Below are 27,372 nucleotides of genomic sequence, written 5' to 3' on the forward strand. Positions count from 1 at the left end.
TTTGGCTTATGTCTAAAACAGGTTAACCCGGGCAGTGCCGGATACCCCAACTAGTTTTTCATATATTGTTAGGATTTTTTTTTTTTTTTTTTTTAACTGAAGATTCATATCCTGATAGGCAAGAACTGATTCAATGTTTAACATCATAGGCCAAAGGGCAAAGTCAGGAAAAATCTTGGAAAATTTGAAAAAAATCCTTCTTTAACATTGAACGTTTTTTCAAAAATTCAAAACTCTGTTAAAAAAGACCAAATTTCCTTCATATTTGAGAGTGTTATGTGGGATGGTATCCTTGATCGACTTACAAAGCTTATTCCGGATCTGGTCCAGGTTACAGATTTTGTGGCCATTTAAATTTAACATTGAAAACCTCATTTAATGCATATTTTACATTATATCTGAATCAAACATGCCCCAACATTCTCATATTTGAAAGTGAGGTGCAGACTGGCACCGACAGACAAACTTTTATCCAGATCAGACCTGGACTGTGGAGTATTCAAAAGCCCATTTGGTGTGCATTTTGCATTATATCTTAATCAAAAGTGCCTCAATCACTCTAATTTTTCTGTTATGGATTTACCTACACCACCAAAATTGGATGGAGGTTCCAGTTTTATGCCTGTTTGTCTATCTTACAGTTATCAGTCAGAAACCAAGTGCCTAAAAGCAATGACAAATTGTGAAGAGCAGAGATAACCAATGTTCTGTGAAAATTATCAGAAAAAGAATTCAGAAACTGAAAAAGTTGAAAAAACAACCTGACACCACAAAAAATTTGATTCAAGTGCATGAACTAAAAACATACTCCTCACATTTGATCACATCTAATTTAGCTCATGAAAAGCCACTTCGAACAGGACTTGAATTTTTTTTTCCAATTAAACAATTTGCAGAGAAGGAAACTAGTGCGGGTGGAGGTTTGTGCTGTATGAGTGACAGTGTTCTAGTATCCATCCATCCATCCATCCATTTTTATCTGCTTTATCCAGAGTCGGGTCACGGGGGCAGCAGTTCAAGCAAAGCTGCCCAGACCTCCCAATCCACACACCTCCCCCAGCTCCTCCGGGGGAACCCCAAGGCGTTCCCAAGCCAGCCGAGATGTAGTCCCTCCAGCGTGTCCTGGGTCTTCCCCAGGGCCTCCTCCCAATGGGACGTGCCCGGAACACCTCTCCAGCGAGGCGTCCAGGGGGCATCTGGAAAAGATGCCCGAGCCACCTCAACTGGCTCCTTTCGATGTGGAGGAGCAGCGGCTCGACTCCAAGCTCCTCCCGAGTGACCGAGCTCCTCGCCCTATCTCTAAGGGAACGCCCAGCCACCCTGAGGAGGAAACTCATCTCGACCACTTGTACTCGAGATCTCGTTATTTCGGTCATGAGCCAAATCTCATGACCATAGGTGAGTATCGGAACGTAGATTGATCTGTAAATTGAGAGCTTTGCCCCCCTACTCAGCTCTCTCTTCACCACGACGGTCCGATACAGCGACCGCATCACTGCAGATGCTGCACCAATCCGTCTATCGATCTCATGCTCCATCCGTCCCTCACAACAAGACCCCGAAATACTTAAACTCCTCCACTTGAGGCAAGGAGTGTTCTAGTGTTCTTATTTGTATTTGTATAACTGAAAACATTCAAAGAAAGAAGTGACTAGGACATACAGTGAGGAAATTAAGTATTTGAACACACACTTAGAAATCATGGAGGGGTCTGAAATCTTCATCTTAGGTGCATGTCCACTGTGAGAGACATAATCTAAAAAAAAAAATTACAATGTATGATTGTTTAATAATTTATTTGTATGTTACTGCTGCAAATAGGTATTTGACCAACCAGCAATAATTCTGGCTCCCACAGACCTGTTAATTTTTCTTAAAGAAGCCCTCTTATTCTGCTTTCTTTACCAGTATTAATTGCACCTGTTTGAACTTGTTACCTGTGTAAAAGACACCTGTTCACACAGTCAGTCAATCACACTCCAACCTGTCCATCATGGCCAAAACTAAAGAGCTGTCTAAGGACACCAGGGACAAAACTGTAGACCTGCACAAGGCTGGGATGGACTACAGGACAACAGGCAAGCAACTTGGTAGAAGACAACAACTGTTATGATTATTTATTAAAAATTGGAAGAAACACAAGATGACTGTCAATCAATCAACTTTTTTCTTGTATAGCGCCAAATCACAACAAACAGTTGCCCCAAGGCGCTCCACATTGCAAGGCAAGGCCATACAATAATTATGAAACATAGTCTACGTCTAAAGCAACATAACCAAGGGATGGTCCAGGGTCACCCGATCCAGCCCTAACTATAAGCCTTAGCGAAAAGGAAAGTTTTAAGCCTAATCTTAAAAGTAGAGAGGGTATCTGTCTCCCTGATCTGAATTGGGAGCTGGTTCCACAGGAGAGGAGCCTGAAAGCTGAAGGCTCTGCCTCCCATTCTACTCTTACAAACCCTAGGAACTACAAGTAAGCCCGCAGTCTGAGAGCGAAGCGCTCTAATGGGGTAATATGGTACTATGAGGTCCCTAAGATAAGATGGGACCTGATTATTCAAAACCTTATAAGTAAGAAGAAGAATTTTAAATTCTATTCTAGCATTAACAGGAAGCCAATGAAGGGAGGCCAACACGGGTGAGATATGCTCTCTCCTGCTAGTCCCCGTCAGTACTCTAGCTGCAGCATTCTGAACCAACTGAAGGATTTTTAGGGAACTTTTAGGACAACCTGATAATAATGAATTACAATAGTCCAGCCTAGAGGAAACAAATGCATGAATTAGTTTTTCAGCATCACTCTGAGACAAGACCTTTCTGATTTTAGAGATATTGCGTAAATGCAAAAAGGCAGTCCTACATATTTGTTTAATATGCGCTTTGAATGACATATCCTGATCAAAAATAACTCCAAGATTTCTCACAGTATTACTAGAGATCAGGGAAATGCCATCCAGAGTAACGATCTGGTTAGACACCATGCTTCTAAGATTTGTGGGGCCAAGTACAATAACTTCAGTTTTATCTGAGTTTAAAAGCAGGAAATTAGAGGTCATCCATGTCTTTATGTCTGTAAGACAATCCTGCAGTTTAGCTAATTGGTGCGTATCCTCTGGCTTCATGGATAGATAAAGCTGGGTATCATCTGCGTAACAATGAAAATTTAAGCAATACCGTCTAATAATACTGCCCAAGGGAAGCATGTATAAAGTGAATAAAATTGGTCCTAGCACAGAACCTTGTGGAACTCCATAATTAACTTTAGTCTGTGAAGAAGATTCCCCATTTACATGAACAAACTGTAATCTATTAGACAAATATGATTCAAACCACCGCAGCGCAATGCCTTTAATACCTATGACATGCTCTAATCTCTGTAATAAAATTTTATGGTCAACAGTATCAAAAGCAGCACTGAGGTCCAACAGAACAAGCACAGAGATAAGTCCACTGTCCGAAGCCATAAGAAGATCATTTGTAACCTTCACTAATGCTGTTTCTGTACTATGATGAATTCTAAAACCTGACTGAAACTCTTCAAATAGACCATTCCTCTGCAGGTGATCAGTTAGCTGTTTTACAACTACCCTCTCAAGAATCTTTGAGAGAAAAGGAAGGTTGGAGATTGGCCTATAATTAGCTAAGATAGCTGGGTCAAGTGATGGCTTTTTAAGTAATGGTTTAATTACTGCCACCTTAAAGGCCTGTGGTACATAACCAACTAACAAAGATAGATTGATCATATTTAAGATTGAAGCATTAAATAATGGTAGGACTTCCTTGAGCAGTCTGGCAGGAATGGGGTCTAATAAGCATGTTGATGGTTTGGATGAAGTAACTAATGAAAATAACTCAGACAGAACAATCGGAGAGAAAGAGTCTAACCAAATACCGGCATCACTGAAAGCAGCCAAAGATAACGATACATCTTTGGGATGGTTATGAGTAATTTTTTCTCTAATAGTCAAAATTTTGTTAGCAAAGAAAGTCATGAAGTCATTACTAGTTAAAGTTAATGGAATACTCAGCTCAATAGAGCTCTGACTCTTTGTCAGCCTGGCTACAGTGCTGAAAAGAAACCTGGGGTTGTTCTTATTTTCTTCAATTAGTGATGAGTAGAAAGATGTCCTAGCTTCACGAAGGGCTTTCTTATAGAGCAAAAAACTCTTTTTCCAGGCTAAGTGAAGATCTTCTAAATTAGTGAGACGCCATTTCCTCTCCAACTTACGGGTTATCTGCTTTAAGCTACGAGTTTGTGAGTTATACCACGGAGTCAGACACTTCTGATTTAAAGCTCTCTTTTTCAGAGGAGCTACAGCATCCAAAGTTGTCTTCAATGAGGATGTAAAACTATTGACAAGATACTCTAACTCCCTTACAGAGTTTAGGTAGCTACTCTGCTCTGTGTTGGTATATGACATTAGAGAACATAAAGAAGGAATCATATCCTTAAACCTAGTTACAGCGCTTTCTGAAAGACTTCTAGTGTAATGAAACTTATTCCCCACTGCAGGGTAGTCCATCAGGGTAAATGTAAATGTTATTAAAAAATGATCAGACAAAAGGGAGTTTTCAGGGAATACTGTTAAGTCTTCTATTTCCATACCATAAGTCAGAACAAGATCTAAAATATGATTAAAGTGGTGGGTGGACTCATTTACTTTTTGAGCAAAGCCGATAGAGTCTAATAATAGATTAAATGCAGTGTTGAGGCTGTCATTCTCAGCATCTGTGTGGATGTTAAAATCGCCCACTATAATTATCTTATCTGAGCTAAGCACTAAGTCAGACAAAAGGTCTGAAAATTCACAGAGAAACTCACAGTAACGACCAGGTGGACGATAGATAATAACAAATAAAACTGGTTTTTGGGACTTCCAATTTGGATGGACAAGACTAAGATACAAGCTTTCAAATGAATTAAAGCTCTGTCTAGGTTTTTGATTAATTAATAAGCTGGAATGGAAGATTGCTGCTAATCCTCCGCCCCGGCCCGTGCTACGAGCATTCTGACAGTTAGTGTGACTCGGGGGTGTTGACTCATTTAAACTAACATATTCATCCTGCTGTAACCAAGTTTCTGTTAGGCAGAATAAATCAATACGTTGATCAATTATTATATCATTTACCAACAGGGACTTAGAAGAAAGAGACCTAATGTTTAATAGACCACATTTAACTGTTTTAGTCTGTGGTGCAATTGAAGGTGCTATATTATTTTTTCTTTTTGAATTTTTATGCTTAAATAGATTTTTGCTAGTTATTGGTGGTCTGGGAGCAGGCACCGTCTCTACGGGGATGGGGTAATAGGGGGATGGCAGGGGGAGAGAAGCTGCAGAGAGGTGTATAAGACCACAGCTCTGCCTCCTGGTCCCAACGCTAGACAGTCACAGTTTGGAGGATCCCAAAAAATTGGCCAGATTTCTAGAAATGAGAGCTGCTCCCTCTAAAGTGGGATGGATGCCGTCTCTCCTAACAAGACCAGGTTTTCCCCAGAAGCTTTGCCAATTATCAATGAAGCCCACCTCATTTTTTGGACACCACTCAGACAGCCAGCAATTCAAGGAGAACATGCGGCTAAACATGTCACTCCCAGTCTGATTGGGGAGGGGCCCAGAGAAAACAACAGAGTCCGACATTGTTTTTGCAAAGTTACACACCGATTCAATGTTAATTTTAGTGACCTCCGATTGGCGTAACCGAGTGTCATTACTGCCGACGTGAATTACAATCTTACCAAATTTACGCTTAGCCTTAGCCAGCAATTTCAAATGTCCTTCGATGTCGCCTGCTCTGGCCCCCGGAAGACAACTGACAATGGTTGCTGGTGTCGCTAACTTCACATTTCTCAAAACAGAGTCGCCAATAACCAGAGTTTGATCCTCGGCGAGTGTATCGTCAAGTGGGGAAAAACGGTTAGAGATGTGAACGGGTTGACGGTGTACACGGGGCTTCTGTTTAGGGCTACGCTTCCTCCTCACAGTCACCCAGTCAGCCTGCCTTCCCGACTGCACGGGGTCTGCCAGGGGGGAACTAACGGCGGCTAAGCCTGTCAATCTCCCTCTGTCTGGGATTCCATGCAAGATCTCACTTTGTGGGGTAAGGATGATTCTGAGAAAGCTCAGAACTACACAGGAGGACCTGGTCAATGACCTGAAGAGAGCTGGGACCACAGTCACAAAGATTACATTAGTAACACATGATGCTGTCATGGTTTAAAATCCTGCAGGGCAGCAAGGTCCCCCTGCTGAAGCCAGCACATGTCCAGGCCCGTTTGAAGTTCATCATTGACCATCTGGATGATCCAGAGGAGGCATGGGAGAAGGTCATGTGGTCACATGAGGAAAGAATAGAGCTTTTTGGAATCAACTCCACTTACCATGTTTAGAGGATGAGAACAACCTCAAGAAAACCATCCCAACCATGAAGCACGGGGGTGGAAACATCATACTTTGAGGGTGCTCTTCTGCAAGAGGACCGGACGACTGCACAGTATTGAAGGGAGGATGGATGGGGTCATGTATTGTGAGATTTTGGCAAACAACCTCCTTCCCTCATAAGAGCATTGAAGATGGGTTATGGCTGGATCTTCCAGCATGACAGTGACCCCAAACACACAGCCAGGGCAACTAAGGAGGGGCCCCGTAAGAAGCATTTCAAGGTCTTGGAGTGGCCTGGCCAGTCTCCAGACCCCAGATCTTTGGAGGGAGCTGAAACTCCAAACCTGAAAGATTTGGAGAAGATCTGTATGGAGGAGTGGACCAAAATCCCTGCTGCAGTGTGTGCAAACCTGGTGAAAAACTACAGGAAACGTTTGTCGTCTGTAATTGCAAACAAAGGCTACTGTACCAAATATTAACATTGACTTTCACAGGTGTTGAAATACTTACACTCAACAAAAATATAAACGCAGCACTTTTGGTTTTGCTCCCATTTTGTATGAGATGAACTCAAAGATCTAAAACGTTTTCCACATACACAATATCACCATTTCCCTCAAATATTGTTCACAAACCAGTCTAAATCTGTGATAGTGGGCACTTCTCCTTTGCTGAGATAATCCATCCCACCTCACAGGTGTGCCATATCAAGATGCTGATTAGACACCATGATTAGTGCACAGGTGTGCCTTAGACTGTCCACAATAAAAGGCCACTCTGAAAGGTGTAGTTTTGTTTTATTGGGGGGGATACCAGTCAGTATCTGGTATCATTTGCCTCATGCAGTGCAACACATCTCCTTCGCATAGAGTTGATCAGGTTGTCAATTGTGGCCTGTGGAATGTTGGTCCACTCCTCTTCAATAGCTGTGCGAAGTTGCTGGATATTGGCAGGAACTGGTACATGCTGTCGTATACGCCGGTCCAGAGCATCCCAAACATGCTCAATGGGTGACATGTCCGGTGAGTATGCTGGCCATGCAAGAACTGGGACATTTTCAGCTTCCAAGAATTGTGTACAGATCCTTGCAACATGGGGCCATGCATTATCCTGCTGCAACATGAGGTGATGTTCTTGGACAACAATGGGCCTCAGGATCTCGTCACGGTATCTCTGTGCATTCAAAATGCCATCAATAAAATGCACCTGTGTTCTTCATCCATAACAGATGCCTGCCCATACCATAACCCCACCGCCACCATGGGCCACTCGATCCACAACACTGACATCAGAAAACCGCTCACCCACACGACGCCACACACGCTGTCTGCCATCTGCCCTGAACAGTGTGAACCGGGATTCATCCGTGAAGAGAACACCTCTCCAACGTGCCAAACGCCAGTGAATGTGAGCATTTGCCCACTCAAGTCGGTTACGACAACGAACTGGAGTCAGGTCGAGACCCCGATGAGGACAACGAGCATGCAGATGAGCTTCCCTGAGACGGTTTCTGACAGTTTGTGCAGAAATTCTTTGGTTATGCAAACCGATTTTTTCAGCAGCTGTCCGAGTGGCTGGTCTGAGACGATCTTGGAGGTGAACATGCTGGATGTGGAGGTCCTGGGCTGGTGTGGTTACACGTGGTCTGCGGTTGTGAGGCTGGTTAGATGTACTGCCAAATTCTCTGAAACGCCTTTGGAGACGGCTTTTGGTAGAGAAATGAACATTCAATACAGGAGCAACAGCTCTGGTTGATATTCCTGCTGTCAGCATGCCAATTTCACGCTCCCTCAAATCTTGCGACATCTGTGGCATTGTGCTGTGTGATAAAACTGCACCTTTCAGAGTGCCCTTTTATTGTGGGCAGTCTAAGGCACACCTGTGCACTAATCATGGTGTCTAATCAGCATCTTGGTATGGCACACCTGTGAGGTGGGATGGATTATCTCAGCAAAGGAGAAGTGCTCACTATCACAGATTTAGAATGGTTTATGAACAATATTTGAGGGAAATGGTGATATTGTGTATGTGGAAAAAGTTTTAGATCTTTGAGTTCATCTCATACAAAATGGAAGCAAAACCAAAAGTGTTGCATTTATATTTTTGTTGAGTGTATTTGCAGCAGTAACTTACAAATAAATTATTAAAAAATCATACATTGTGATTTCCGGATTTTTTTTTTTTATTTTTTTTTTAGATTATATCTCTCACAGTGGACATGCACCTAAGATAAAAAATTTCAGACCCCTCCATGATTTCTAAGTGGGAGAACTTGAAAAATCGCAGGGTGTTCAAATACTTATTTTTCTCACTGTATATTAAGAGGAGATACCTTATATTGGAGCAGCACGGTGGTTAGCACTGTTGCCTTACAACAAGAAGGTCATGGGTTCGATTCTCACATGTGGCCTTTCTGTGTGGAGTTTGCATGTTCTCCCTGTGTTTATGTGGGTTTCCTCTGGGTGCTCAGCCTTCCTCCCACATCCAAAGACACGCAGGTTAGGTGAACTGGAAACATTAAATTGTCCATAGGTGTGCGTGCGCGTGTGAATGTGTTTGTTTGTCTATGTGTAGCCCTGCGACAGACTGGCGTCCTGACCAGGGTGTACCCTGCCTCATGCCCTATGACTGCTGGGATAGACTCCAGCCTCCCGTTACCCTTAATTAGAGTAAGCTGAAGAAGATGTGGTCATTTCATTTGAGCTAGTTCAGGAGGGACTGCCTGAGGAGCTCCAGCCTGTGGTTGACTACTTTGGGGACACCTTCGTCAATCACCTAAGTAGGAGAAACTCTAGGGGTCCAGTTTCCGACCTCACTATCTGGAGCGTATCCAGAATACAGGAAGAGCTGCCACACAAAAACAACATAAAAGCTGGCACTGCTGCATGGCTGCTACTTTCAGCTGTTACCGCCCCAACATCTGGGTGCACTTGGATATATTGAAGAAGGAACAAGCAATGAACAGAGTTGCTGTCCAGCATTTGGGAGCTGGTGATCCTGCCCCATCACAACACCAAGGGTACCGGTGTCACCGACTGAACAGTCTTCTCTAAAAATCGTCTGCCCTGCTTTCACTAGGCATGCGTCATTTCAGACCACAGCAGCAGCAACACTTCTGAGTCTGACTCTCTACACCCAAAGTGACCTCTTAAATCATTCTAAAGTGAATTATAAGCAGAAACGAGGCAATAATCGGTGAGCCGCTACTGATGCTCCGAAATGACATAGGCGCAGTAGCAGCACTTTAACCGTCGTCCAGCTTTGTTCCTGTAGGTGGCTCTTCATCAGAATTTTCAAACTGTTGAAAAATGTAAACAAATCCCGAGGACAACCTCAATTCATCCGTATTCCATTTTGCTTTCTGTCTTGATGGTTCCTCATCATTTGCACAGTTCCCGTACCGTCAGCATTTCGTTTGATTGTCATCCAACTTCGTCCAACCTCCCAAGTCTGACGTCTTGCACGAACATTAACAATATCTGAACGGATCAATAACTACAGCTCAAACGAGTTGAATGTGACTCGTTCATGTGTGGGACGACAAGCAACATTGTCATGGCAAGAACATTTTATCAACTACTTTAACTATTTAGGCACATTCCAGCCACAAACAGCTAGAATGTGCATGTGCATACACATTGTTGTTAAGACAAACCTGTTGTCAAGACAACCAGATCCCGCACCTACAGGTGCTGCGGACATGAGCACAGGCTGTCAGTCCTCAGCCTCATACCCACTATCAAGTCACATCATCATGAATGTTTCATTTTGATTTTCTTTAAAGCATCAAGGTCGCTTTTCACTTCATTTTTCTTTTGTTAGTTTCGGTTTTGTTTCATTCTTTTATGCACAATGGACTTGCAGGCTTTTCGGTGATGGGAGAAGTGCAGGCTCATTCGTCCACCTTTTCTCAATGATTTGTGGCTTTGTGACTTTTTTTCCTTCGTTCAGCTTTGTGACATTCACAACATTACACACACATTTAATGACAAATACTGAACACAAGGAGACAATCCGGGGCTTGTTAAGAAACTCTGCAGCTGTAGTTTCACTATCAAGAAACAAACCAAAAAATTAAAAAAATGAATAATAACAAAAACATATTTGAATGTGCACATGCCAAAATGTGCCCATGCTGGTTTTCATTCTGAAAAATTACACAAATAAACTATTTACTCACAAAGCAGTCACCCATCCTGCACTGTGTCTGCCTCCAGCCTGTTCCCAACCCAACTGAATGCATTTGCACATCACATATGATTTGAACATTGGTGGAATGGAAATGTTTCCTATTATCAAAAAGTAATTCATCATGTGATGGCACCTTTATCGCAATATGTGGGGAGTCAATAGCTCCGATTACATTCGGGAAGCCAGCACTTGCTGCAAATTGCACTTCAATGTTAACCTGTTCAGTAGCATTGTATGGGAATGTGATGTACCTGGATGACATTCAGATGATTCCATCCCACACAGCTGGCAAGGCTCAGATCAAGGTTGACTGGCACACTCCTGACTGATCGCCCAGCTCCAGCTGGAATGCCCCTGTTGTCAGGAACCCCAACGTGGTCAGCACCTGTGTCCACAGACAACCCCTGGCTTCTCACTGTTGCACTCAAGGGCTGGCCACAGTGTGAACAACTCCAGTAACACTGGCTTTGGTAACCAAAATCAGCTTATGAGCCAGTTATCATTTGAAAGTAAATCCTCATGTTTCCTGAATGCTCACTCACAATGGATTGTACATGAAGCCCCTGGAGTTTGCCAAAAGACACCTGAAGGACTCCCAGACCATAAGAAACAAAATTCTCTGGTCTGATGAGACAAAGATTGAACTCTTTGGCATGAATGCCAAATGTCATATTTGGAGGAAACTAGGCACCATCCCTACAGTGAAGCATGGTGGTGACAGCATCATGATGTGGGGATGTTTTTCAGCGGCAGGAACTGGGAGACTAGTCAGAATTGAAGGAAAGATGAATGCAGCAATGTACAGAGACATACTGGATGAAAATCTGCTTCAGAGCGCACTTGCCCTCAGACTAGGGTGATGGTTCATGACCCTAAGCACATAGCCAAGATATCAAAGGAGTGGCTTCATTGCAACTCTGTCAATGTCCTTAAGTGGCCCAGCCACAGCCCAGACCTGAATCAAATTGAACATCTCTGGAAAGATCTGAAAATGGCTGTGCAGCGAAGCTCCCCATCCAATCTGATGGAGTTTGAGAGGTGCTGCAAAGAGGAATGGGCAAAACTGCACAAAGATGCACCAAGCTTGTGACAGCATACTGAAGGAGACTTGAGGCTGTAATTGCTACCAAATGTGCATCAACAAAGTATTGAGCAAAGGGTGTGACTACTTGTACATGTGATTTCTTAGTTGTTATTTTTTAATAAATTTGCAAAAAAAAAAAAACAAAAAAAAAAAAACTTTTTCATGTTGTCATTATGGGGTGTTGCGTGTAGAATTTGGACATAAAAAAAATGAATTTACTCCATTAACGTGAAGTGCTGTGAATACATTCTGGATGCACCGCAAATACAACCCATTTTCTTTTCCCGTATATTATTATTATTATTATTATTATTATCATTATTATTATTTTCACTTCTAATTGTATAATAAGCTGCTGCAGTGCTGTGCTGCCTTGGTGTATGCCTTGTTCTGCTCCCCCTCCCCTTCTCTTTCTTCAGGCGCTGCATGACAAACTGATTATCATCACCTGTTCCAGTACTCATCACCACCTGCATAAAAGCCAAAAACTCAGTTTTTGCCCCGTGGTAACCTGGCCTCACTGTCCTCTATGATAGTTCATTACATGTTTACTCTTGACTCTGCCTGACTCATTTTTGATTCACCATCTGCTCCTTTTCTCCAGCATCACTAGCCACCTGTCAGCCCCGTGGGCAGCCCCTGGTTCCAGTTTCCTGGCATCACACCTGTTCTGGTCCAGCCTCCTCCCTCTGGATTCTTCAGCACATTTCAAATTCCTCTGTATAATCATTCCAATAAATTCTTACTTTGTTTCCTTCGCTCAGCTCCTAGCATTTTGGGTCCTAATTTGTGTTTTGTTCAGCTTCGCTGTAACACTGCAATGTCTTGTTAGTATGTTGTGATGTGACAGGTTTTATAAAAAGTTGCAATGTAAGATGTGATGGTTTTAGGAGGTTGACGCTCTTCCGCACCCATGTCACCAAAGAAATTGCAGGAACAAGTGAAAAGTGCAAAATAATTGCAGTCATTATTAAAATTATTGTTTAATGCATTAAAAAATTAAGATAGATGTCGTTTCAGTGAGACACACTGACAACTACTTTCTTTGCTTCTATGTCCCTGTCAGAATTTTTGTCACTACTCTGTATATTGGCCCCTATAAAAATCTAGATCGCTCAGATTTTCCTGCACATGCACGCAACTTGTACAGCCAGCCACAGAAACACATAAGAAAAAATTGGTGCCACGTGTCATTGTTATTTTATGTTTTGCACCCACTGTGAAACAATCACAAAACAACATTTTGTTTGTCTGATGTACATTTTTCTTTCAGTGAAGACAGTAATATTCTCTGACGGCCATGCTCTGTGTCTTACAACTTTTTCACTCACTCTGAATGAAACGTTTTCCCTGCAGGCAGGAAAAAAATACAACCAAGCTCCCATGATAAATCTAAGCTCCAAGCAGTGCTGTTGCACTAACAACTGCTTTAAACCAAACCTATAACAGCAGACGTTATATGCTGTTTAATCACCGTCCCTTGGATGCTATGTGTATGTAAAATCCACAGTTTTTTTTTTTTATATTAACTGCATATTTTGTATGGTGGGACAGTGTTAAATCAAACTCTGACATGACATAAATCAAATTGGTGTCGTCATCATCCTCTTCTACACTCTAAAAATATGAACCGCTGTCTCAGGGAGAAAAGTGATGTCACAATTTGTATACATTTTTAAAGTTATTTCAACTTAACTAAAGTTATTTCAGCTTAAGTAGAGATGTGTTGCATTAACTCAGTTGACAGTTGAAATAACTAAAAAACATCTATGCAAATTCTTACATCAATTTTTCTCAGTGAGACAGCAGTTCCTTTTTTAGAGTGTAAGAGCCGGAGTGCCGCACGTGCACAGTGCTTTGTTGTTGAGAAAGAAGACATAAGTGAGAGGCTAATAGATCCATACCAACCTATGAGACCCAAAAGCTCCCTGAGGTGAAGCAGTAAGATGAAGTTTAGCATGTTTCCATCAGTGTTTACTTTTTATTTCATTTTAATTTATTTTCATTTATATAGCGCCAAATCACAACAAAGCTGCCTCAAGGCGCTTCACACAAATAAGGTCTAACCTTACCAATCCCCAGAGCAAGCACACGGGCGATAGCGGTAAGGTAAAACTCCCTCTGATGATCTGAGGATTTCATTTAATGATTGTTTTCAATTCTGTTTTGTGCAAGCAGGGTGTATGCGTGTTGTGAACTGCTGATGTAAGGTATGTCTGATTATTACACTCTTTAAATACCATAAATATTCTGAAATTTACTTTGGATCAGTTTTTTGCTCATCTATGAAATAATCTCTTTCTGCTTCCACACAATACCAATGCATCTGCTGTGCCTGACCACACCTCATTTTTAGTCCAACATGCCATGCCCATGGGTGCACAGATGAGTGTGAGTGGCCTATAAACTATATACATAATGAATAATCCAGACATGACATAGGCTATTAGTAGTAGTGTGGCACTGTGGCTTGGTCATGGGGTTACTGGTCCTTCCTATATGGAGTTTGCATGTTCTCCCCATGTTCACAAGCTCTGCCTTCCTCCCACTTCCAAAGACATGCAGGTGAGGTGAATTGGAAACTTTCAATTTACTGTAGGTGTGCATGTGAATGTGTTTGTGTAGCTACATGTTGCCATGCGATAGATTGGTGTCCTCTTTTGAGTGTACTCTGCCTCATGCACTTTGCGAGCGGCACATTGTCTTACTAGTTAGAACTGATGCCTCACAGCAAGAAGGTCGCGAGATCGCGTCTCGCCCTTTCTGTGTGGAGTTTGCATGTTCTCCCTGTGTCCGCATGGGTTTAGTGCGGGCACTCCGGTTTCCTCCCACAGTCAAAAACATGCTTATTTCAGATCTGCTCCTTTCTCTGCCCCCAAACCAAGGCAGCTTCTCTACATCTGGAGTTGTGCCAGACTGTGGCTGCCCACTGCTCCTAGTGGTTGGATTGTGTAAAACTGTAATTAGGATGGGTTAAATGCAGAGGACAAATTTTGTTGTATGTATGTATGTATGTATGTACAATGACAAATCAAGACCACCGTGAACCTTGATTGGAACAAGTGAATATAACAAATGAATATAGAAAAACAATGAATTAATGGGTCACCTGTGACCCATTCTCATTTTACACCTGGAGCTGCATCATGACTCATCATGTTGCATCTGACATAAAACTTACACAAAATCAATATGGGGAGCCATGTTCGATGCACTGAGGTGACTCCAAACTCCTGGTTATTTTTTTCCTGTGTCCCTACTTATGTATATTTTATATTATTTATATTTGTGTCATAATTTTCACTCACATCTTCCACTTTATTCTTTCTGCACACATCTACACTGACACTTTCTTCACACTTGAATATTTTCACAAGTTGTTCAAACATGCACATATTAAATTTTTTATCTTCCCATATGGTAAGTATTCTTCAGTGTTTCCTATTTAATCTCTTCTAACTATGGTAATATAAAATTTACTTTGGGTTGCTTCTCCTCTGACAGATGATGTGATGTGTTTTGGCAGAATCGTAGCTGATTTTTTTTTTTTTTTCACAACGCATAAATTTTTATTTCACTCTATTTTGCACCCACAGCTGTGAAAAAGTCGACCAGCTGCCTTTGCACCTTTGCACATAAACAAATGGCTGCACACTGCATGCTGCAACACCATAATACGCAAACTAGGTCACCTTGGTGTATGACGCTGAGCTCAGCTGATGTGTATGTGTGCACGTGCATACACCCGTGTGGATTGTGGTTTGTCCTTTTACGCTTCTATGTCCGTCGTTAGAGTGGCTGTAAGTCACTTAGCCAGGACCCTGAATTTAATCATGCGACCTGAACTAAAATGGAAGTCTAGTCATGCTTGCATTCACATCAGTGATGCCCAAAAATTGTTCTGGCATTGCTGTGCAAACATTCATCCTGTGGAGTGATATCAATCAATTCAATCAATTTTATTTATATAGCGCCAAATTACAACAAACAGTTGCCCCAAGGCGCCTTATATTGTAAGGTAAGGCCATACAATAATTACGGAAAAACCCCAACGGTCAAAACGACCCCCTGTGAGCAAGCACTTGGCAACAGTGGGAAGGAAAAACTCCCTTTTAACAGGAAGAAACCTCCAGCAGAACCAGGCTCAGGGAGGGGCAGTCTTCTGCTGGGACTGGTTGGGGCTGAGGGAGAGAACCAGGAAAAAGTCATGCTGTGGAGGGGAGCAGAGATCAATCACTAATGATTAAATGCAGTGGTGCATACAGAGCAAAAAGAGAAAGAAACACTCAGTGCATCATGGGAACCCCCCAGCAGTCTAAGTCTATAGCAGCATAACTAAGGGATGGTTCAGGGTCACCTGATCCAGCCCTAACTATAAGCTTTAGCAAAAAGGAAAGTTTTAAGCCTAATCTTAAAAGTAGAGAGGGTGTCTGTCTCCCTGATCTGAATTGGGAGCTGGTTCCACAGGAGAGGAGCCTGAAAGCTGAAGGCTCTGCCTCCCATTCTACTCTTACAAACCCTAGGAACTACAAGTAAGCCTGCAGTCTGAGAGCGAGGCGCTCTATTGGGGTGATATGGTACTAAGAGGTCCCTAAGATAAGCTGGGACCTGATTATTCAAAACCTTATAAGTAAGAAGAAGAATTTTAAATTCTATTCTAGAATTAACAGGAAGCCAATGAAGAGAGGCCAATATGGGTGAGATATGCTCTCTCCTTCTAGTCCCTGTCAGTACTCTAGCTGCAGCATTTTGAATTAACTGAAGGCTTTTCAGGGAACTTTTAGGACAACCTGATAATAATGAATTACAATAGTCCAGGATAGAGGAAATAAATGCATGAATTAGTTTTTCAGCATCACTCTGAGACAAGACCTTTCTAATTTTAGAGATATTGCGCAAATGCAAAAAAGCAGTCCTACATATTTGTTTAATATGCGCATTGAATGACATATCCTGATCAAAAATGACTCCAAGATTTCTCACAGTATTACTAGAGGTCAGGGTAATGCCATCCAGAGTAAGGATCTGGTTAGACACCATGTTTCTAAGATTTGTGGGGCCAAGTACAATAACTTCAGTTTTATCTGAGTTTAAAAGCAGAAAATTAGAGGTCATCCATGTCTTTATGTCTGTAAGACAGTCCTGCAGTTTAGCTAATTGGTGTGTGTCCTCTGGCTTCATGGATAGATAAAGCTGGGTATCATCTGCGTAACAATGAAAATTTAAGCAATACTGTCTAATAATACTGCCTAAGGGAAGCATGTATAAAGTGAATAAAATTGGTCCTAGCACAGAACCTTGTGGAACTCCATAATTAACCTTAGTCTGTGAAGAAGATTCCCCATTTACATGAACAAATTGTAATCTATTAGATAAATATAATTCAAACCACCGCAGCGCAGTGCCTTTAATACCTATGGCATGCTCTAATCTCTGTAATAAAATTTTATGGTCAACAGTATCAAAAGCAGCACTGAGGTCTAACAGAACAAGCACAGAGATGAGTCCACTGTCCGAGGCCATAAGAAGATCATTTGTAACCTTCACTAATGCTGTTTCTGTACTATGATGAATTCTAAACCCTGACTGAAACTCTTCAAATAGACCATTCCTCTGCAGATGACCAGTTAGCTGTTTTACAACTACCCTTTCAAGAATTTTTGAGAGAAAAGGAAGGTTGGAGATTGGCCTATAATTAGCTAAGATAGCTGGGTCAAGTGATGGCTTTTTAAGTAATGGTTTAATTACTGCCACCTTAAAAGCCTGTGGTACATAGCCAACTAATAAAGATAGATTGATCATATTTAAGATCGAAGCATTAATTAATGGTAAGGCTTCCTTGAGCAGCCTGGTAGGAATGGGGTCTAATAGACACGTTGATGGTTTGGAGGAAGTAACTAATGAAAATAACTCAGACAGAACAATCGGAGAGAAAGAGTCTAACCAAATACCGGCATCACTGAAGCAGCCAAAGATAACGATACATCTTTGGGATGGTTATGAGTAATTTTTTCTCTAATAGTTAAAATGTTCTCTTATTGTGATATCACAATATGAGAACATGACAGAGGAGTACAGGTCCTTATCTACTTTTGAGTAAAGGTTGCAGTTAAAAAAAAAACATCTAATATAAATCTAAAGGACTTCAAACCAGGGGTTTGTAAGTGTGAAGCACAGAGAATCATGGCCTAGAGACAAATATGTGACTTTAAACTGGACGCACTGAATAATTAGAGCTGTGATCGAAGAGCTGATGGTCAGTGAACTTTATCTATCTCATTAACAGGCGGAAAGATTGATCCAATGTGTTTTCTACCTTAGAGAGCAAGAATTAAATTACGACACTAAGAGAAGGCAATTATTAAATGAATGAATAGTTAGCTAAGTGGATCTGAAAATTTGTAAAAAAAAAAAAAAAAAAAAAAAAAAAAAAGTAATAATAATAATAATAATAATAATAATAGTTAAAAGCATGAAAGCACATGATACAAAGCACAAAAAATACTGAGCAGTCAAATATAGGATAAAATGAAAGAGTACAATTTATTGGTATGTACATCTCTCCCTTATTAAAAGATGTGATATGTATGTATATGCATAGATATGCATATAATTCAGAGATGACACTTTGAAATAACTGGTGCAATTCCATTCAGAAATCTGGTCAATTTACATACAGCACCTTAACATGACAAGTTAATAAATTAAGATTTGATTCGTCACACAAGCAAAAATGAGCTAGCATTTATATTAACGTGTTGACAATATGGAGTTTGTTGAGTTACTTCCTAATACTAGTCCACACTTTGGCATGTGGTGGACATTCAACACATAATGGACATAATTCACCATACCAAGTGTGTTTCCTGTTTGGTATGTCGTAACACATCCAGATGTGTGAAGCACATACCAAAGTCTTGACACTGGTGGTTAGAGTGTCTCCTCTGTTCTGCAGGTGTTAAGATGCCAAGGTGTGCATATTGATATTTCCTGTCTCTGCCCCTGCATGGGTGATTGGCAGTGTGTATTTCTACTGTGCATATGACAAGCTTTTCCTGTCAGAATTCCTGTGAGGTTAATGGGTGAGGCCGAGCTGTTATAAAAGGTCATCTACTGGCCATCCAGTAGATGACAGTGTTCATGGCACTGTGAACAGCAATTGCCACACATTTGCTAAAAGTGCTGAATCACTTAACAAACAGAATTTTCAGTTTTCAAATTGCCTTTTTTTACAAATGAAAAAATGCGTATTTACAAATACAGATTTATTTGTAAAACCCACCACACACGTTGCATGTTATACTGACCAACCACTGATTCAGGAAACTAATTTTCCCATAATGTGTCTGTAAATTATAAAACCTTCAAAATGAGTGCATTACTTTAAAAGTAAAAGATATAGCTAATATTTTCACTTTGTAAAATGACAGAGGTGATATTAATTTCATTAACTTGTCCAGAATTATTTTGTTTAAATTTTAACCATAAGGCAAAACTGTCTGCCTGTGCATGACTCATGTGATATGTCTGTATGGTGCGAAAAGAAATGATATTTTTCCCCTCTTCCTTTCTCTCTGTTAGTCAACTCTCCTCTGCCTGCAGAGGATGGACCTCTACCACTCATAGCTGTCTGTCTGCTACAAAACATGTAATAGGCAGTTGCTAAAATCTATGATTTCAGACTTTATAAATGTTTTAACTGTTAAGCATTATTCACTATGCATGCAAAAACATGTTAGTGGCCTAAAAGTTATCGGAACTAAATTTAGCAGAAGTTAATCGGTCTGCTGATGTTTTTCAAAATTGTCTGAAAAGCTAATCTGCTAACAAAAAAAGTTATCTTTGCTAATTAGACTGAACAAGCTGGTCAGGAAGTCCAACTCTGTCCTGGGCTATCCACTGGACTCTCTGGAGGAGGTGGCTGAGAGGAGGGTGTAAACCAAGCTCAAATCCATCATGAATAACTCCTCTCACCCTCTGCACCGGACTGTAGTGGAGCTGACCAGCTCGTTCAGTGACAGGCTGAGGCACCGTCAGTGCAAGAAGGCCGCAGGTCGTTCCTCCCTGCTGCTGTCAGACTGTACAATAACACTGTGAAATAACCACATACAATAATATGTCCACAATCACGTGTAATATTAATATGTCCACAAATCATATGCAATAACAACTCGTTTACAAATTCCTGCACTAATGTCACCTTACCACATCTAAACTCCATTTCACATATTGTAAAGAAGATGCTCCTATCTCCTTTTCAATCCCAATCATGTTTATATATATGCATATGTGTATGTGTATAGGTATGTGTGTGCGTATGTGTATGCGTGTATGGTGTATATATATGTGTATGTATATATATATATATATATATATATATGAGGGCTGTCAATAAAGTAACGGTCCTTTTTATTTTTTTCAAAAACTATATGGATTTCATTCATATGTTTTTACGTCAGACATGCTTGAACCCTCGTGCGCATGCGTGAGTTTTTCCACGCCTGTCGGTGACGTCATTCGCCTGTGAGCACTCCTTGTGGGAGGAGTCGTCCAGCCCCTCGTCGGAATTCCTTTGTCTGAGAAGTTGCTGAGAGACTGGGCGCTTTGTTTGATCAAAATTTTTTCTAAACCTGTGAGACACATCGAAGTGGACACGGTTCGAAAAATTAAGCTGGTTTTCAGTGAAAATTTTAACGGCTGATGAGAGATTTTGAGGTGATTCTGTCGCTTTAAGGACTTCCCACGGTGCGAGACGTCGCTCAGCGCTCTCAGCCGCCGTCGTCAGCCTGTTCAAGCTGAAAACCTCCACATTTCAGGCTCTATTGATCCAGGACGTCGTGAGAGAACAGAGAAGTTTCAGAAGAAGTCGGTTTCAGCATTTTATCCGGATATTCCACTGTTAAAGGAGATTTTTTTAATGAAAGACGTGCGGACGGGTCCGCGCGTCGGGACGCAGCCGACGCGGTGCGGCGGCACAGGAAAAACACCTCCGTGTTGATAGCCATTTGTAAAATCCAGGCGGCTTTTGATGGCTTTCAGTGGAGTGAGTATATGAGAAATTGTTTAACAGCTGGACATGTTCCAACTTGTCCTTAAGACTTTCAACAGAGGTGTTTTTCCTGTGGCGGAGCGTCGCAGCGGCTGCGTCCCGACGCGCGGACCCGTCCGCACGTCTTTCATTAAAAAAATCTCCTTTAACAGTGGAATATCCAGATAAAATGCTGAAACCGACATCTTCTGAAACTTCTCTGTTCTCTCACGACGTCCTGGATCAATAGAACCTGAAATGTGGAGGTTTTCAGCTTGAACAGGCTGACGACGGCGGCTGAGAGCGCTGAGCGACGTGTCGCACCGTGGGAAGTCCTTAAAGGGACAGTATCACCTCAAAATCTCTCATCAGCCGTTAAAATTTTCACTGAAAACCAGCTTAATTTTTCGAACCGTGTCCACTTCGATGTGTCTCACAGGTTTAGAAAAAATTTTGTTCAAACAACACGCCAGTCTCTCAGCAACTTCTCAGACAAAGGAATTCCGACGAGGGGCTGGACGACTCCTCCCACAAGGAGTGCTCACAGGCGAATGACGTCACCGACAGGCGTGGAAAAACTCACACATGCGCACGAGGGTTCAAGCATGTCTGACGTAAAAACATATGAATGAAATCCATATAGTTTTTGAAAAAATAAAAAGGACCGTTACTTTATTGACAGCCCTCGTATATATATATATACACACACATATTCTATTTCTACCTCATTCCTTATGTCTTATACTGTTACAAGTATTATTATTATTGCTTATCTTGCACACGCTGTTTGATGAACATTTTCCTCTACTTGCACCCACATGTGTGTGTTTTAAGAGCTGACGTAACATGTGAATTTCTCCTCTGTGAGATCAATAAAGTTTATCTTTATCTTTACCAGCATGTAGTGTCAGAAATCACACATTCAAAAGGCAAAAACTGAGTAAAAAAGGGAACACAACAGGCAGAAACAAAACCAAGGACAGCTCCTTAAATCCATTGACTTCAATGTGCACTTTATCCTGACTCACTTTGCTCATCCTCACTGCATCACTGTTTTCAGTCACAGAGCAGTTATAAACTATATGGCTTTTGTTTTTCCATCTTTCATATCTGACCTTCCTGACCCTAAAGCTTTTGAAATATAGAAACCAATTAGCTGAAACTGGCTTTCAGAGATTTAACAAAAGGCTTCTGCATGCACCTAAACCAAATTACTAGTGCTCATGCTTTCTGAATGAAATTACTATAAACTGCTTGTTGTGAAAGTGTAGTGACACGGATCCACAACAGGGGGCGCAAATGAACGGTCAATAGATGAGCCAAAAAGTAACAATTTAATGTTGTGAAGGTGCACAACGAATACACAGACAATCTCAGAATATGATTACAGTCAATCCACAAAGGTGACGTGTGGCAGGCTCGAGGATAGAAGACGTCTGTCCTGAGAAGAGCCGGAACCACACGATTTCCGCCGCCACCGAACCTGGTGAATACTGGAGCCGCCAAGTCCCGAATTCCCAGGTGATCACCGTCCCCGACTGTCGGATCTGGTACTGCTGGCGAAGAACAAAAACAGTCAAGTGTGGGTGTGTGTACACCCAGTAACAACAACGGTGGGAATGCCACCTCCACCTCTAACACACACTCGTGCAGCGTCTGTTTAACCACTTATCTGACGGACGTAGAACGAAACAGTCGCGACCCATGCCGGTCCTCTGGTTGACAGCTGCAAAACAATAGCTCTTAGAATCAATTAATATAGGCAGAGAAAGTTACCTCCAAAGAAGTACGATATCTCGGCGATGAGGTGGAGATGACGTCTGGGTTTTATGGAGTGAGATGATGAAGAATGAGTGACAGCTGTCAGGAATTAATGAGTGACAGCTGTCACTCCCGGCTGTGTCCGTGGCGGCAGCGCCCTCTCGTGCCTGAAGCCCGCACTTCATGCAGGGCGCCCTCTGGTGGTGGGCCAGCAGTACCTCCTCTTCTGGCGGCCCACACAACACTGCTACTTACACATGTGCGCAGTGGTTTCAAGAACAAAAAGCATCCATAATTCCATAATTGCTATTACGTACTGTACTCATTTGTATTCAGTAGTGGTAAAATGAGGAAAAAGTGCTTGCTTATGTGTGTGTGTGGGGGGGGAGTAGGATTGGACTCGACCTGATGGGTCACAGAAAAAAAAATTACTAGAACAAACGAGCCAAGCAACAAATGAAAAGGCAAGCTGGATGTGAAGCTGCGGTTTTACGCGGACAGTACGCTGCGTTTGGCCCACCCCCAGATGACTGGAGCCGTGTGACGACATCCCGTCGATCATCAGCTGGAACCGAGAGGAGCTGCCTGGGCTGGTTTGGACCGCGAACATACACCAGCTTTGACGAAGATGTTGCACCGCGTCTCCCTCATCCTCGTCTCTCCTACTGTGGGATTGTACGCTGCAGCTTGTGCCAAAACGCGCTAAACTTTCATCAGCCAAAGCTTTCCAGCCCCTACAAAAGTACCGAAAAGGAGACAAAGTTCACTGAGCGAGAGAGAAAAAAAATGTCAACGACGCACCTCAGCTCCCCGGCGCCCAACCAGAGCTCCTTATCCACGGACGCGTACGAGAAGGACCCGTCGGAGGCGGAGAGGAGAATCCGCATGTTGCTTTTCGCTTTGTGCGTAACGATCGCCGCCGTTACGTTTGCCGGAGGTGTGTACTCGCTTCTCTGCCTCATCCGGATGAGGAGGAAAACGTCCCTGTGCGTGATCGTGGCTTCCATGTCCGTGGACGACCTGCTGAGCGTGGTGCCGCTCTCCCTCTTCATGCTCCTGCAGTGGGAGAAAGACGAGGGCGGCGGATCGGGGAGTCTGTGCACTCTGTCGGGACTCCTCTACGTCTTCCAGGGGGTCTCCAGCAACATGAAGGCTTGCCTTATAGCAGCTTACACTTTTTATGTCACCAGGAGGTTCGGGGTGCTCCAGTCGGCGCGCCGGCCCGTGGCGGTGATGTGGGCTGTGGCGGGCGTGTGGGCGGTCAGCCTGGCCGTCAGCCTCCCGCCTGTGTGCGGATGGGGCAGCTTCACCCCGTCCTCTCTGGGCTGCTTCCCGGAGAGTGACAGCTTCTACACCCTACTGCTGTTCTGCGTGTACTCGCTGTGTTTGTCCGGCTTGCTGATCTTCTTCGTGCCGCTGACCTACCAGCTGCTGTGCTCCAGGGAGCCCCAGAGGACTCTGCTGTGTCCCGGCTACGGAGAGATGGAGCGCGCGCTGAGCGGTTCCGCGGCCCTCTGCGACTTCCAGTCCTTCTCCCGGGACAGTTTGGACAAAAGTTTCGGCGGCTACAACGAGCTGAGTCCGAGTTCGTGGGGGACGCGGCTGCAGCTCCGGGGCGGCGGAGACAGCTGCGTGTCTGTGGGCGTGCGCGGGGTGCCGGCTGTGGGCGACACGCCGGCAGTGTTTGCGCAAAAACGTTTCTCCATGATCCTGGCGGTGGTCAGGGTGGTTTTGTGGATGCCAATGATGGTAAGCAAATGAATCAATCATTCTCACAACTTTTACACTTAAAAAAGTATTTTATTTACCAAGTATCTTTGTCTAATTTCCAATCAGAATATCACATTATATTGAACATAAGAAAAATCTCTTGGTATAATTTTAGTAAGATATAAAACGTTGTCTTGAAAATCTTAAGTGAAAGAGTCAAGGAATTTTGTTTGTTTGTTTGTTTTGAGTCATATGTAACAGGCAAAAAGTTCTCCATGGAGTGTGAAGTTGCGTCAGGAAGGGCATCCTGCGTAAAACCTGTGCCAAATCAACATGCACATCCACCTCGAATCTGCTGTGGCTCGTGAAACAAGGGAGAAGCTGAAGGAACTTACTTTATAGTTCCTGCCTAAAAGCTGCAACACTTCCTATTGCAAATAAAACAAGAGCCATCAGAGATTTCTGACGTCCGCCAAGGGTTGACGAGGACCAAAATAAGATATGTGATTCATATCTTGACTCAGACTTCACCTAAATCCGAATTCCACAACACAATACAGTACCTGCATACTGATCCAGAATGGTCTGACCGATAAAGATATTGCAATGTGATATTTAATTCACAAATTGGTAAACCATGAGTCTTTCATGCCCTAATATCTATCTAAACTTGGTGAGAATCCGTAAAGTAGTTTTGACATAATCCTTCAAAGCCTATATAAAATGACACCTTGATCCAAAATCCGGGCCTGGATCACCTCCAAAATTCAGTGGAGTCATCCATGCCCTAATATCTATCTGTGGTGCAAATTTAGTGAGAATCCGTGAAATAGTTGTTATTTTTATAATGTAATCATTCAAAGCCTATATAAAGTGAAATGTGATCCAGAATCTGGATCCAGATCACCTCCAAAATGTAATGGGTTCTTCCATAGCCTAATATGTATCTGTGGTGAAAATTTCATCAAAATCCGTGCTGTAGTTTTGATGTAACCCTGCTAACAGGCAGACAGACAAATAAAAAAATACAGATGATTTTAATTGGCGGATGTAATAAAGCTCAAAATGAGTTTGCTGAGTGAAATTCAAGATTGTATTTCAAGAAATCATAAAGGTTCCTGATTCAAACCCCACCCTTGCCACATTTCTCCATGTAATGTGGTGTTGTGTCAGGAAGGGCATCCAGCGTAAAACTTGTGCCAAATCAACATGCACATTCACCTCGAATCTGCTGTGGCTAGTGAAACAAGGGAGAAGCTGAAGGAACTTACTTTACAGTTCCTGTCTAAAAGCTGTAACACTTCCTAATACAAATAAAACAAAGGTTGATAAGGACTCAAAATAAGATATGTGATTCATATCTTGACCTGGACCTCACCTGAATCCGAATTCACCCCCCCCCCCCCCCCCCCCAAAAAAAAAAAACAATTTTAAATGATGCATTGCAAAGTCAACAGGCTGTAATGGCAAACAGAACTGGTACTTCAAATGTACAACACTGGATATGAGCACAGTCACAGGAGATGACTACAATTTTTCACACAATACTTTGGTCTATTAACTAAACAAACAGTGGTAACGCTGGTGGCCACAAGACCTATGCTTTAGAATTACAAGAAACTGATGAGGGGACCCCTTTCAAGTTCCACCTAACTACAAAACCACACACACACGCAGGCAGACAGAAAGAAGACATATCTGCTTCAGCTCCATTCATGCAAAATCCTTCCAGAGTTGTGCAGGACCGTGTTATTTTTTTGAGTTTTAAAACGTCACTGCTTTTAAACCATACAAAAATGTAGTACATTTCTGTGTTAAAGGTCTGTCTCTCAGTGACAAACACACCTACTTCTAATTTTCATCATCCATCCAGCATTCGCCTACCATACAGCAGGTGGTGATGTACATGTAACTTTAGAAAAGGGGTCACCAGCCCTGTTCCTGGAGAACACCTGCCCTGTGTGTTTTTCACATCTACCTACATGTTTGTAATTTGCATCAACCATCTATCTACCATTCAGCTGGTGGCAGTGTTAAGCCTATGGCAGACAAGATGCATGTACATTCAACCACACCTGTTTCCATTTTATCCAGAATCCAGACAGACAGACAGACAGACAGACAGACAGACAGATAGACAGATAGATAGATAGATAGATAGATAGATAGATAGATAGATAGATAGATAGATAGATAGATAGATAGATAGATAGATAGATAGATAGATAGATAGATAGATAGATAGATAGATAGATAGATAGAACAATGAGACTGTGAAATGCATGCAACTCTGGCCTACAGACCTTCAGAGAGGAAATTATGGAGGTAATTTACAAATTGCTCTCTGCTGTAACGTTGGAGTGCTGCACTCTGCACTGTTATGTCACATATACTGTATGTACTGTGGCTGTTTGCTCTGTTTTACTATATGCTGTCTGAAATGCATTGTAATATTGTACCATGCCACATACAGTACATTTAAACTGGTGTTACTTCATCTGCCTATGTTGTAAAATTGATTATTTGATGTCATCAGTACTCCTATTTTTGTAGAACTAAGACTGAATGAATGCAGATGATATCTATTTTCAGAAGCTCAAGAGATGGAGACTTTCAGTATGATCATAACCAACAATATCATTCACTTGGTACAAAGATACAAAGAAGAGTTACAAAGGATCAGGGACATTCCAAGGCTTTAATGCAGTCATCATGTCAACAGCTAGCCCTATTCAATGTGCATGCTGGGCTTTTTCAGTATTTTCACTGATTTATGCTGGTGCATGCATTGAAATGATTTTATTGTATATGCTATGTTCTTCACACTACAGTATCCGGGAATAAGCACGGGCTTGATGGGTCTTAGGGGATGTGTACAATGTAAATTGTGGTAAGTTAGGGCATCTTAAAAAGACAGAGGAAACTGCCTTAAACCCTTTAAGTTGAAGTATCTAAAAAAATTCAAGTATGCAAAAGTATTCCGATGAAGCACAGTAAACCTGGTTGATTTGTGTTAAATTAAGAGAATACATTTGATGTATCAAACATAATAGTCTGAAGCATTTTGCAAACATGGGCAACATGGTGGCTTCGTGGTTAGGACTGTTGCCTCCCTGCCAGATGGTCACTGGTTCCAATCCAACCTTCTGTAGTTTGTGTGAAATTTGCATGTTCTCCCCATGTTTGTGTGGATTGTCTCCGGGTGGTCTGGGTTCGTC

The 27,372-nt window shown here is 42.2% G+C and overlaps 1 protein-coding gene across 1 annotated transcript in view; it reads left to right on the forward strand.

Annotated features, from left to right (window-relative positions):
* Positions 1-23,195: 23,195 nt before the first annotated feature.
* The window catches only part of LOC117508490 (probable G-protein coupled receptor 149), a 56,089-nt gene continuing 51,912 nt past the window's right edge, over positions 23,196-27,372 (forward strand). The window contains exon 1 of the mRNA XM_034168261.1: positions 23,196-24,193. Within this exon, the coding sequence (XP_034024152.1) occupies positions 23,231-24,193 (963 nt within the window). The 5' untranslated portion in view covers positions 23,196-23,230. The remainder of the gene's footprint in view (positions 24,194-27,372) is intronic.

Source organism: Thalassophryne amazonica, chromosome 4 (genome assembly GCF_902500255.1).
Source record: "Thalassophryne amazonica chromosome 4, fThaAma1.1, whole genome shotgun sequence".
Lineage (NCBI taxonomy): Eukaryota > Metazoa > Chordata > Actinopteri > Batrachoidiformes > Batrachoididae > Thalassophryne > Thalassophryne amazonica.